This window comes from Aspergillus uvarum (genome assembly GCF_003184745.1).
Source record: "Aspergillus uvarum CBS 121591 unplaced genomic scaffold BO82scaffold_100, whole genome shotgun sequence".
NCBI classification, from domain to species: domain Eukaryota; kingdom Fungi; phylum Ascomycota; class Eurotiomycetes; order Eurotiales; family Aspergillaceae; genus Aspergillus; species Aspergillus uvarum.
This window is the reverse complement of record NW_020291397.1, coordinates 48,056-61,489: the sequence shown is the minus strand read 5'-3', so window position 1 is coordinate 61,489 and position 13,434 is coordinate 48,056. Positions and strand designations below refer to the sequence as shown.

At 50.6% G+C, this 13,434-nt stretch overlaps 2 protein-coding genes across 2 annotated transcripts; both read left to right on the top strand.

Moving 5' to 3' along the window:
* Positions 1-942: 942 nt before the first annotated feature.
* BO82DRAFT_408922 (MATE family efflux transporter) lies at positions 943-2,852 on the top strand (the record flags this gene model as incomplete). Its single annotated transcript, XM_025639710.1, has 3 exons — positions 943-1,005; positions 1,044-1,581; positions 1,640-2,852. 3 exons carry the CDS (start codon positions 943-945, stop codon positions 2,566-2,568), a joined length of 1,530 nt encoding a protein of 509 aa, XP_025486117.1. The 3' UTR covers positions 2,569-2,852.
* A 4,229-nt stretch (positions 2,853-7,081) lies between these two features.
* BO82DRAFT_323042 (kinesin family protein) lies at positions 7,082-13,345 on the top strand. The gene is made up of 4 exons (XM_025632783.1): positions 7,082-7,598; positions 7,743-8,066; positions 8,121-8,296; positions 8,351-13,345. Exons 1-4 carry the CDS (start codon positions 7,439-7,441, stop codon positions 12,938-12,940), a joined length of 5,250 nt encoding a protein of 1,749 aa, XP_025486116.1. The 5' UTR covers positions 7,082-7,438; the 3' UTR covers positions 12,941-13,345.
* Positions 13,346-13,434: the final 89 nt, after the last annotated feature.

Here is a 13,434-nt window from a genome sequence, read left to right as displayed (position 1 = left end):
GAATGGCGTCTTTGTTTCTCTTCTCTTGAGCTCAGAGCTGGTCGATTTCAAGCGGGCTGTTTGCAATAGATACCATCCGGCGAAGTCATACATATCACTTGAACTGATATTTGTTGTTTCTTACATCGCCACTTACCATTTTACTTTTTGTTCAGATCGATAGACCAGTACACTAGTATTTTAGGGACCAATGGAAGACATCCTTTCACTCAAGGCCATTCTAAGCGTGTCTCTCCTCGATGACTTGACTTGCTAAATCGTATACTGAAAGTGCAAGCTCTCACCAACTTGCCTTTGGAAGTATAGTCTATCTCAACCAGCAGGACTGTTTAGGAGGGGGCCGCCGGAGCCACACATCGCGACTCCAGAACTGTAAACGGTCACGGGACATAGAAAAAGCATGTGAGGATCAGGCTAGCAGAGCTACTGCCTGTCAAAGGCCATCTCGTTCACTCGATCATAAATTTCCGAGGCTTATCCTACCATCTCTTTGGGATAATAGCTCTCGACCCCCGGGAGTTTCAGTCTGCGTCATCGCCTTAACTGCACGCCCGCCTCTTGTAACAGACACTTTGGGGATCTGCCACGCCCGTGCCTGTTTTGTCTCTCGACCATCTCGCTCGTCTTGTCTATATGGGCGAGGCTCTGGGGATAGGTTCAGTTGGAGGGGTCGTTGCTGCATCGCATACATCCCTTGCTTCTAGCTTCTCAGAGGACCTGGGGGATGAGATGAACCTCCGACCTCGTCATTGCCTGCCTTGAGCAACGTATCACTTAATTTATACCTGGCAGTGACAGTGAGATCCACGCTTTTACATCAAGAAAATAAGGTTGACGAGGTTACACGGCTCGTGTAGGCCATCTAGTCGATCCTTCCGAAATCTCTAGAAGCTTATATACTGGCTGCACTGCCACTGTATGCGATGTCTGGAAACCACCAAGATGATTCTCGCTCGACGAAGCTTCGGCAATCGAGCATGCGCAACGCTTCCAAAGCATCATCTGGTAATCATGATCAATTCTTCCGTGATCCTCGTCCGCAGCCCGACGAGACCTCTGTTCTGCTCCCGAACCCTCCCACCGCATGCCCATCCCACGAGCAGGACGAACGGTACGTCCCCACCTTCCTCGGCGAGGTCTTTCGATTGGCGAAAGACTCCATCCCCGTGATCCTTGCCTACGCGCTCCAGAACAGTCTGCAGGCGACATCTATCCTGATTGTGGGACGCACGTCACCCGAGAATCTCGCCACGGCGGCTTTCTCGTTCATGTTCGCCGCAGTCACCGGATGGATGATCGCTCTCGGAGGCACGACGGCGTTGGATACGCTGGCATCGTCGACGTTCACCGCTAGCTCGAACAAACATGATCTGGGGATCCTGTTGCAGCGCGGGTTTCTCGTCCTCGGCCTGTTCTACCTCCCGGTTGCGGGGCTGTGGGCTTGCTCAGAGCCCGTCTTTCTCCTGTTAGGGCAGCAGCCCCAGCTGTCGAGGGATAGTGCCCGGTTCTTGACTTGCTTGATTCCGGGCGGGCTGGGGTATATATACTTTGAGTTGATGAAGAAGTATCTTCAGGCGCAAGGTAGTGTGGAACTCTAATATCACTCAATAAAGAAAATAGCGGTTAACCTATCGAGTAGGCTTGATGCGTCCGGGAACATATGTCTTGATGATCACGGTCCCGTTTAACCTCTTCCTAAACTTCCTCTGCTCTTACACGCTTCGTTTGGAGATGTTGGGTGCCCCGATCGCCACAGGCATCTCGTACTGGCTGTCTTTTGGGCTGCTGATTCTGTATACACGTTTCGTTGCTGGGTCCGAATGCTGGGGTGGCTGGTCGTGCGAAGCACTCCGGAACCTGGGGACCTTTGCGCGCTTGGCCCTCCTGGGGGTCGTGCAGATTGGCACGGAGTGGTGGGCTTTTGAGATCGTGGCCTTGGCCGCCGGTCGACTCGGGACCATCCCCTTGGCCGCGCAAAGTGTCATCATGACAGCGGATCAGGTACTCAACACGATTCCCTTTGGGGTAGGTGTGGCCGCATCCTCGAGGATCGGGAATCTGTTGGGCTCGCGAGATGCCGCGGGAGCGTCCCGGGCAGCAAATGCCGCCGCTTGTTTGAGCATGGTGCTCGGAGGGATTGTGCTGGTTGTGCTGATGGGCACCCGTCGCGATTTCGCAAAGATAGCCAACTCTGATGCAAGGGTCGTGGAGCTTACGGCCGAAGTCCTGCCGTGGGTGGCGCTGTTTCAGATCGCTGATGGTCTGAATGGGAGCTGCGGTGGGAGCCTTCGGGGCATGGGACGGCAGCATGTTGGCGCGTTGGTCAATCTGGTCAGTTACTATGGTGGTGCTCTACCGTTGGGGATCTGGCTGGCCTTTCATGGCTGGGGGATCAAGGGTCTCTGGATTGGGCAATGCATTGCGCTGTATCTGGTCGGCGCTCTGGAATGGACGGTTGTGGCTCTGAGTGACTGGGACAGGGAGGTCGATAAGGCATTTCTGCGAATCGATGCTGACAAACAGGAAGACCGGCAAGGAGCTGTTGAGGGTATTGCTGTTGGTGTGTGAGGTGACTCGAGATGCACTGGGACGGAGAATCAGGCTAGGCTCCTATCCTGCTATTTATGCAGTATATTCAAGACCAGCTTGCCTGATCCTATGAGCGCCAGCCTAGGCACTTAGAAGTCTCCAGATCCTCGAGAGAAGATCTTGTCAAGGCCAATAACTAACCGGAGGGGTCCGGTGTTGTGGAGAGGCAGAGAGGAAAAGCTAGCTTCGAGGATGACTCGTGCCTGAGACCAAGCAGATCTAATCTGAGCTGGAGGCGAAGTATATCTACACTTTCGAGTTTCGTATCATTGCTGTTATCACTAGCTTGGGTGTAGGCCAACCAAAAGGCAGGAAGATAGAATCCGAGAAGAAGTGTCTGGGTCAAGTCGCGTTGTCGAGGTCGGGTCTAAGGAGGTGAGTCCACATGATGAGCTTCCTTTTTCAGCCGCCTTCCACATTGTTCAAGCTTACTCAGTACATCAATCCAATAACCCCATGACTAAAGACTGCAGTCCTTTTCCACTTCAGCGCGAGTGAATAATCTACATCCGCGGTAGGGTGTACATTCCAGTTCGACATGTCGACTCTACATCGAACGAATAAGTAAGTTGACTCCATAATACGGATAGCAATGTATCACATCGCCCCTTGCATAAAAGGCAAAACGCCACATATGACGACAGTAGATAAGATGGAGCTCCACTGCTTGATCGGAAAAGGTCAGGTCCAGGCCGAGAGACCGCCCTGACAATCGCAGGAGGATTTTTTCATGACTGACAGGCGGATCTGACGATGTGGCTGTATACTTCCTCAACAATTTTGCGCGATCAGTCCAACGGTCATTCGCAAGGCGCGAGGTGGCTATTGATGGTATTGTATCTTTGCCTGTGGCTGCGCGCTCCGCAAGAGTCTTTCTCGTAATTGCTCGTAGAGCCCTGGAGTTCATATGTTTTATGCGTCCTTGCATAGAGTTTTTCGTTTCTGGCTCTAGGTGAAGAAAAAATTGGGTCCGCCCTTGCTGCCGGTCGTCCGTCCGCTGGGGATGGTTGACGTGCGCAGGGAGACTTCGGGCTAGCGGGAAGGAAGTATAATGCTTTTTTTAGGTGGTATGGGATCTATAAGGTCGAGATGTATCCTTGCAGGCTTGATCGGTCGGGGAGGCTCAGTTCGATATTTGTAGTTGCGCTCTAAGAGAGATGAGGGTCTAGATCTCGGATTATGGGGATATTGGGCTTGAATGGAATGCTGTGACCGATCGCCTGTGAGACGTATAGGCCGGTTGATAGCCTGTGACTTCGCTATAATTCATGTTGGTGGCATGTGGGCGTTCGTCGGCGTTGTCAATGGATCTGTTTAACTCGAGGTGGAGTTGGGAACGTTGCTGAAACACAAGGACCACCCCCGTCTGGAGAGCCCAAGAACCCATGGAACCAAACCATCTCACTGACACGTGTGGATATGCTCCCCTCTCCAGATCGGAGACAATCTTTTCCCGTAGTGGTGCTCTGGGCCATTGCCGGACTGGTCGAAGATCGGCCGGCTGGGCAGATCAAGAGAGGGTCGCGGAGAAAGTTCAGGGGGGCAAATCCAAGTCAGGTCAAACTCAAGCGAGATCGGTCCTGTACTAGCGGAGGGCTGTCACTGATCGCTGCGATTTGGGGTCATAACTACGAAATATGCCTTTGTCGGTGATTCTCTGTCAAGATGAAGCAGACTTCGAGATAGTCCATGCCTGAGTAAAGGCGATGGAGCAGAGGAATGCAGAGCGGATCTTGCGAAGGCTTGGTTCGCCTTGGTTGGGCTGAGGTTGGGGTCAGTATTTGCCTCCTCCCCCCTTCAAGATCGCAATATCTGAAAAGTGCCCGTGCTGATAATCTGGCAAGGCTGGAGGGGCTTAACGGTCAACGGTTGGATCGAAGTTGTCCTAAATTTGGATCAAGGGTCGCCTTCTCGCCTTCTCAGTTCCTTGATTCCTTGATTCTATATCGACTCGTACGAGTAATTTGTTCTTGCTGTTGGGAGTCGTGCATTTGAACAAAAGAGTCTCTTCCCGCCCGGCTGTCCCCTCTTGTAGATTACATTTATCATACACGTGACATTGCACAGATTAATTACCTCCTTTCTCTGCCCAAGTATCTGCTTAGTCTAATCCTGCTTATGAATCCCTAACAATCCCCTAATAATTGTTCCAATATCGCGTTCTACAAGCAGAGGATATTTGATCATGCAACAAGGGGTAACCTAGCCAGTCGTCGATAGAGAGAACAGAATAGATTGCTACTACTTGGCCGATAGATAAGTGGGGAGGAACTAATGCAATCTCCATGATCCATGCTCCAGTTCGCCTTCCCACGTCCGGCCGACTGTCTCTCGAATTGAGTCGGGGTTTCGACTCGGTGGGCCATACCCTGGTCAATCAATGTGGATTGCTATCATTGAGCCGTCCCAATCAATTCTCACCTAATAGACGACTGGCATTCCGCGTGGCTGCAGTCAAATTTGACCACGCCACGGTGTCCCATCTCGGACGAAGGAACCAAAATGTAATTAAGAGAGATTTTGTAAGTTCATTTTGCTAAGATGACGCTGATGATGTCGCAGTCCACTGAGCCTGTCCATTAACTTCGTTGACTGCCTAGCCTGATAGCCGCGGCTAACTTACTGTCCCACTTGCCGGTTGACAGCTTTGCTCCAATCAGGCATGGGTTGTCCGTCCTTGTGCTTCCATCAAGGCACCATATTTATGGGAGAGATTGACCCGCAGCCTTAGAGCAGCGGCCTTCAGATGCGCCAGTCGAAGTCAAGCGTCTTCCTTTAAATGATTAGAGGGTATGTGCGTGCTGGGCGGTCATGCCCGTGCAATTTTAACTCAGCCTAGATAGGCACAGCAGCCTCTAGTCGGCCGTCGCTCTTCATTTCGGCTTGATTAGTGGCTGGCCGTGGGTTGCGCGTAAGAAACAAAAACAAATCTGCTGTCAGTACCGGGTTCCGTGTGGCTCCTGATTTCGCAGGGCCAGCGTGTTTCAGCATCCGGTGGACTCCAGTAGTTTATTCTTAGAGTCGAAGTTTGACACTGGACTGACATGGTGTGACAGGCGCATGCAGCTGGTCGATGGTACAACAGGGAGATTGAATAAGGTTGTTTACAGTGGCAGCTGAACTCGTCTTAAGGTGTCTTCCCGTCCATCCTTTTTCCTTGCGTCGACATTTGATGGTTCTACTTGGGCGCAAAAAGAGAAAGTAGTAATCTGTGTCGATCTGTCTCTGTGTGCGTTGAAATTCGGAGAAGTACGTGGAAGGCACCGATGGTCGTCATATGTTCATCGCATTCTATAACCTGAAACATCAAGCAAGACCGGAACAAGAACGATTGGGTCGGATAGACTCAAAAGGCTCCATCGCAACTCCCCGTTATCCATCTGTTAAAACCGGGCTGTCGGGTGCCTGAATGGATTTCCATCCGCCGCGAACCGTGGAACTGCGGTTGTCGGCAATCCGGCACATGTAAAGTATTGATTGTAATGGATGAATTGGGAAGAGTCATTGGACTGGTCTAAATATCCCCGAAAAAAAAAGAGTATGTGAGATGTGCTTTGTACTGTATTGCACTGTACTGTCGACATCATCAGTGTTGGCTTGATAGATTGATAGCCCGAAGCGATAGACCGATAGACACCTGCAAAAAATGAAGATAGTCCCGGGTTTCCCTATGTTCTGGACCTCGATTGGTGTGGGTTTTTCTCCCCCTGGCCTCGTAACTTTAGAGCTAGTACTCATGGAGTGTTGAGCGACCGTACCTGACGAAAAAAAAAAAAAAAAGGTCCGAGTGCATTAATGCCATCATCATCATCATAGTCATCATCCTCATCGTCCATTCAGCAGGTAATAACAACAATAACAACTTGACGGATATCCAGCATTCCAAAGGAGGAAGGAGGAGGCCAGGCCTTCGTCAGCCATCAAGTCTCCGATCTCCTTTCTCATTCTTCTCGATCTTCTTCCTCTTCTCTCTTCTCTTTTCTCTCTATTTTTACCTTTGCCTCTTTTCTAGACTGTTTCAACATCAATCACGGTTCACGGTTCATGAAAATGAACCCTCTAAGTTAGTATACCCAGTAGTGTCCTACTAACCTCCTTTTTGAATTTAGTGACGATTCCTGACTCTTTACCCTTCTCGCACTCCACTTTCTTACTCGGTCCAACCCCCCCCTCCTCTCCTCCCCCAGCCCCAATTCGCTTCAACCTTGATGCCACCAATTAACTTTACCGGTCATTCAGGAGTGTTTCCGCTCCAGGTGTTGCTACATCTTTTCCTTCCTGGGTGTCTTTTGGCACCCTAGGAGTTTGCCTTATTCTTCTTCTTCTTCTTCCTCCTCTTCTTCTTCACTGCAGCTTCAAACCTGTCACTCCTTGTCTCCCCTCCTCCTCCCCCTCCCGCCACCCTCCCGCAAAAGCAGTCTGCTTCTTTCGGAACAGCCACACTGTATGCGCTCGGGCTGGAAATAGTGGCCGCAATCATTCCTTTGCATTTGTTTGTTCCCTCACTTCCTTTACTCCCACTGCAGCCCGCCCCACGGTTGGAATTGGTTGTCTTATTTTCCCTCCTATCGCCAACCGAGATTTTCTAACGTGTATATCCCGTGAAACAGGTATTTGTTGTTGCAGCAGTCTTGCACAGAGAGGATTTGTTGATGTCGCAGATTGTCGCCGGCCGCCAACTCACGCGATTCCTCTCCAAAATAATAATTAATACTCCCTCAGACCTCAACAACCAGCGAATCACCGCCGATGACGCTTCTGTTCGTTCCATGACCGACAAGTAACACGTTATCACACACCCTCGATTTGTCTGCCCGACCGATCACATTATCATCCTCTTATAAAGGCCATGACTGGCACGCCGCCAGGATCACCGTCAAGTGCGCCCCAACGACCAATTAGCGCCATCATGCGGTCTCAAAGAAGCAACAGTCGCCTCAGTATGAGCAGTAAACATGGTGGAGGAAGTCGAGCTTCGGATGAAGATGGAAAAACGGCTGTCAAAGTCGGTGCGTTCATCTGCCCTCCCTCATGCAGCCCGTGGGTCTGTTGCCGTGCTGCGATCGTTGTGGCATATCGCAATGATCGCATCCAAGCAGCCAACTCCAGGATGCATTTCCGCGCTCGTGTTCTGCATGCTGACGCGAATATAGCCGTCCGTGTCCGACCTGCTTTGAAACCAGACGACCCCAACTATGAACTAGTTCCACAACGCTTCCAGCGGCCCATGGTTCATGTCATCAACCCGACCAGTCTCGCAGTAGATGTTCCCCAGGGCCGCAAGCTGTTCGTTTTCGATCGCGTGTTCTCTGAAGCTGTCGATCAGGACGGGATCTGGGATTATCTAAGCGACAGTGTGACTTCTTTCTTGCAGGGTTACAATGTCTCCATCCTGGCATATGGACAGTCGGGCGCGGGAAAGTCTTACACTATGGGAACCTCGGGACCTAGTGAACAACACGACCCGAAATCAATGGGTGAGTATCGCATGCTTTGGCAATGGACGGTGCGGTAAATACTGACAAGCTCAGGAATCATTCCTCGTGCCGCGCAACTTCTTTTCGAGAAACTAGACGGCCCACCCAAGCATAACCGTCACAGTTCATCCGGTCTTCGGACTCCAGCTCGTTACTCGGTCGGATCCACTTCTAGTTTTGGAAAAGCGAGCATCGAGAAGAATTGGCAGCTCAAGGCCTCTTACGTTGAAGTAAGAGCTTCGGTCATCTATCAGTAGTCTGTACTGCCCCGCTGACTTGCTTAGATCTATAATGAGCAATTGAGAGACTTGCTCCTCCCTGAAAATACGCCCTTCAGTGATCGCAGCTCGGTCACTATCCGTGAAGATGCCAAAGGCCGTATTATCCTCACTGGCTTACACCAGGTCAATATCAATTCGGTGGAAGATTTGATGGGCGCCTTGAGCTTCGGATCCTCGATCCGACAGACTGACTCGACTGCCATCAATGCAAAATCCTCACGATCGCACGCCGTATTCAGCTTGAATCTGGTTCAGCGGAAATCTTCGAATGGAATAGTGCCACCTAAAGACAAACGAATGTCCATGCCGGTAGATATGACATCTGGGTCAGATCACGCCATTACGGTTGATAGCAAGCTTCACTTTGTCGATCTGGCAGGAAGTGAGAGGTTAAAGAACACCGGAGCGTCGGGCGAACGGGCTAAGGAAGGTATCTCGATCAATGCCGGGCTTGCTGCACTCGGCAAAGTTATCTCTCAGCTTTCGTCTCGCCAAGCGGGTTCCCACGTTTCTTACCGCGATTCGAAGCTTACCCGGCTGCTCCAGGACTCCCTCGGTGGAAATGCCTACACATATATGATTGCCTGCGTGACTCCCCCAGAATTCCACCTAAGTGAAACGCTCAACACTGTCCAGTACGCGCAGCGAGCTAGAGCAATTCAGAGCAAACCGCGCATCCAACAAGTCAACGATGATTCCGACAAGCATGCGGTCATTGAGCGACTGAAGGCGGAGGTGGCATTTTTGCGTCAACAGTTACGAAACGCAGAAGAGGCAGACCGACGAAGCGTCGCCCCAGCTGAACGAACGGAGCGCCAGAACGAGAGGGAAATTGAACTTCAAAACCATTTGCTGGATGTTCAAGAGAGCTACAATGCGCTCAGCCAGCGCCATGCCAAGCTTATCTCAGAGCTGGCCCGGGATTCTGAGAGAGGCGCTGAAACAGATCCAAACGACATTGCTAGTGCCGTTGGCAAAAGCTCAGTGGAGAGACTCAAGAGGTCTCAATCGTTCGCAGAGTCTATTGAGCAGGTTGTTCTCGAATACGAGAAAACTATACAAAGCCTGGAAACCTCTTTGTCAAACACCAGGTCATCTCTCTCCACGACGGAAAGCACTCTCCTAGAACGCGAAACTAAATGTGCCTATGTTGAGACTGTTAACTCACAGTTACAGTCACGCATTCAGAAGCTTCTAGATCGTGAGGGTAGCACAGAAGCGTATCTGCACGAACTGGAATCAAAGCTCGATGGACAATCATCAGGCGAAGAGAAGCAGGAGGCTATGGTGTCAGAGTTGCGCAAAGAGCTTAGCCGTGCTCGTGAAAGTGAAGCAAACTGTGAGGAATACATTTCCACTCTGGAAGAGCGCTTGGCAGAAGCGGATCAAGACATGGAGCTGATGCAGAGAGAGCTGGAGCGACTGGAGCACGTCGTCGAGCGCCAGAGAAGCTTAGGGAAGCTAGATAACCTTCTTTCTGAGCTCGACCATGTTCAACAAAACGGCACCCAGAAGGAAGAAGAGCTTAGTGATGAGATTGAGCACGTTTCCAGTGTTCCTACCAAGAGCGCCTACAACCCACGCTTGCGCGCAACTTCGCTTGATGTATTGACTGAAGCTGCCGAAACCGCTATCCCAGAATCTGATGAAGGACTGAGCGAACCAGTGGCTACACTTGCGGATGAGACTCAAATTGATGCGCAGTCGGTTGCTGAAGAAGACGAGCGCGACTTGAAGACCTTGGAAAATGCAACAAACCACCTTCAACCTGAACTTTCGGATACGCAAAGCCGGTCTCCCAGCCCTACTCAGTCGAAGGTTGTAGCCGACAAACTTGAGACGGTGACACAAGAGCTTTTCGACTTGCGTTTGCAGCACGAGACCACTCTGAACGACTACGAATTGCTCGAGTCCAAGTACGAAGCTGCCATGAAGGCCCTTGCTGAGCTTCAACAGGATGCTGCAGATGAAGCACGCCATCCCGGATCGAACCTACAGACCCTTCTATCACCCTCTGCGTCTTCACGTCCGGTATCTTTTTTAGACGATGCGAAGATCCCCGAGTCGAAAGTTGGAACACAACGTTCCTTCTCGCAATCACTCTCATCGGAGTTATCCTTGGCCGGGGAGCCTGCTGCTTCGCACGAACCATCTAAAACAAACGAGCAATTGACTGAGCAGGAGGTCCCAAACAGTGCTCGTATCTCTGAGGCCGATGAAGCCAGAGCTCAGGAGGTTGAGCAGATGCGCCGTCTGCTCTCTGAGCACCAAGAAGGTGTTAGCATCATGACGCAGAAGTATGCACAGCTGCAAGCCGAACATGAACAAACACTTGGCCTCATTGAATCTCTCAAGGCCGAACTGCAGAAACCCAAGTCGTCATCGCCGCCAACAACACCGGGCTTCAAGTCCCCTGTGATCAGACGTAAGACAAGCCAGAGCCTGATTGGCAGTGTTGATCGTGCACAGAGATCTCTGGCCGCGCTACGTAACATCGCCTCTGAGGAATTCGAGTCTCGTCCTGATACAATGCAAAATTTTGAGGTGCATCTCGATTCTGCTATGCACGAACTGTATAACCGCATGGAGCGTATCCAAGCGCTTGAAGCTGAAAATCAAAGTGTCAAGAAGGAGATGGAAATGAAGTCAACGATCATCTCCGGACTCACTCGAGAGAGATCCAGCTTACAGGGTGGTGCATCTCAGGTGGACATGGGTCTCGTGTCTCAGCTGCGTGACCAAGTTGTTCAACAAGAGAATATTATCACCGAAATGAGAGAAGCGCACGAAGCTAGGGAGAAGTTGCTGCTGTCGGAAATTGAAGAACTCAAGGGTCTCCTCAAAACTCAAGAAGAAGCCGCCAAGGCTTACGATGCCGGTGCCGAGGAACAAGATCGGAAGATCAATTCATTGAACGGCGAACTCTTCGAGTGGAAGAACAAACATCAGAATGCTGTTCAGTCTCTACAATCATCGGAAGAGCAGCTTAGTGCGACTTTAGCAGAGCTTGATACTGCACTGGCTTCTTTGGACGCAATGCGTACCGAACAAGCTGCTGCAGGTGAGGCATCCGCTTCAAAAGAGGCTGCTGCAAGAGAGCTTGAAAGCGAAAGAGCGCAACAAGAAGAAACTGTCAGTAACCTAAAGAGGGTTATTGAGGAGCACCAATCTACAGCTACCATCAATCTTGAGAAGATTGCGCTGCTCGAGAAATCATATGGTGAAGCCCAGCAGCAGTTGACAGACCTCCAGACCGCTAAGGATAACGATGGCAATGAGGCAGAGATGCATCAATCCCGCATGGCTGAACTGGAGAAAGAGATTGAGACCCACAGATCATTTGCTGAAACTTATAAGAAGGATCTTGAGTCTTTGCACGAGACTCACAGGCAAGAGAAGGAGGAGTTGGAGTCTCGCGCAAGAGCCGCCACGCAGGCTGAGTATGAGACACGTTTCACGGATATGAATACCGACCATGAACAAGCCTTGGAAAAACTAAGGTCTGAGATCATGGCATCACGCGACGATTTGACGAACTTGATGCAATCGGTTTCGCGATTGTTGAATTCCGATGTTACGGCTGACAACCTCGCGGACCAGATTCAGGATGTTCTGATGCAGAAGCAGCACTTCTCTGACAAATATGCGGAGCTTATGGATTTGAATAATGATTTGCGCAAGCAATTGGACGACAAGAGCAGTGAAGCTGGCCGTCTCGACGAGCTTACTCGGACTAACGCGGCAAAAGACGCCAAGGTAAATGAGCTTGCTCTGCTGGTGGCCACTCTAGAAGATACCCTTCTGCAGAAGGAAGAACAGGTGAAGAAGAAGGAGGCGCTTCTTGCAGAAGTCCAAGAAGAAAAGGAGCGGAGTGTCCGTCTTGTTGAGGAGCTCGAGGAACAGATCACAAACAGCTTCGATCAACACAACAACCGCCTTTCCGTGATCCAGCAGGAGCGCGATCAAGCTTTGGAGGATGCCAAGGTCAAGATCGATATTTACGAGAAGGAGATTGAGACATACCGTTTGCGGATTGAACAGCTTGAGCTCCAACTCAAGAATCACGATAGCTCTCATGATCGCAGCAGCTCAATCACTTCTAACCTTCGCAAGAGCTCCTCGGCAGCCTCCCTTCCTTCTCCACCTCCAGCCATTCCTCTGCCACCACTTCCCAACATCGCAGCTGCCACCAACGGAACTGGCAGCATTTCTCCGCCAAGCTCGCGACATACTAGCAAAGAGTTAGTCAGCACGCAAATCGTTGAGGACCAAGAGGCGCGCATTCGTACCATCGAGAAACACTTGAACGCCGAAAAACAACTTACGGCCACGTTGGAAGAAGCCCTTGGCGATCTCGAAGCCCAGAGTAACAAGGTCAAGACCGACTGCGACAATTGGAAGAAGAAGGCCTGGCAACTGGAAGAGGAACTAACGACTTTGCGTAAGGAACGCAACTCACAGCGTCTTTCGCTTCAAGCTGTTGAGGAGGAGAGAAACGCTCGGCGGGAGGCGGAAGCCGCCAGAGCGCAGCTTGAAGAGCGCATGAATGCGCTCAACAAGAAGAAAAAGAAGAGCACGCTCAATTGCTTCTAAACAAACCATTCATTTTGTGTGGGAGGTTCTCTGTTTGCTCGCTTATCCTTATCCTTGCTCTCCTGCCAGATACGAAGTTAGCCTTTATTGTACCATGATGAAATCCACGTCGAATCCCTCTGATTTTGGACATGGTGGATTAGTACTCTTTTTTCGCTTCTTCTGTGTGTATTTCACAGATCACTAATTTTGTGTTGTTTTTGCCCCATTTTTTTCTTTCTTTTCATTCACCCTGTGTTTTATGAATTTCACCTTATGACCTTGACCTGTATGGCCTGTTATTGTACATTTCTCGACTACCCTGTCATTACACCTTACACATGCACTGTATTGAGTGACCATGTTGTCTTAGTTGCTTAGAATAGCTTTTCAGAGCGAAATGAGCTAGAGATCATAGAGCTTGCGATTCTGACTTCCCTCTATCGACCTATGTTAGCCGGCAAGATGTAGTTGCATGCATAGTGGAAATAGTGATATCACCAGCAACTGTTATC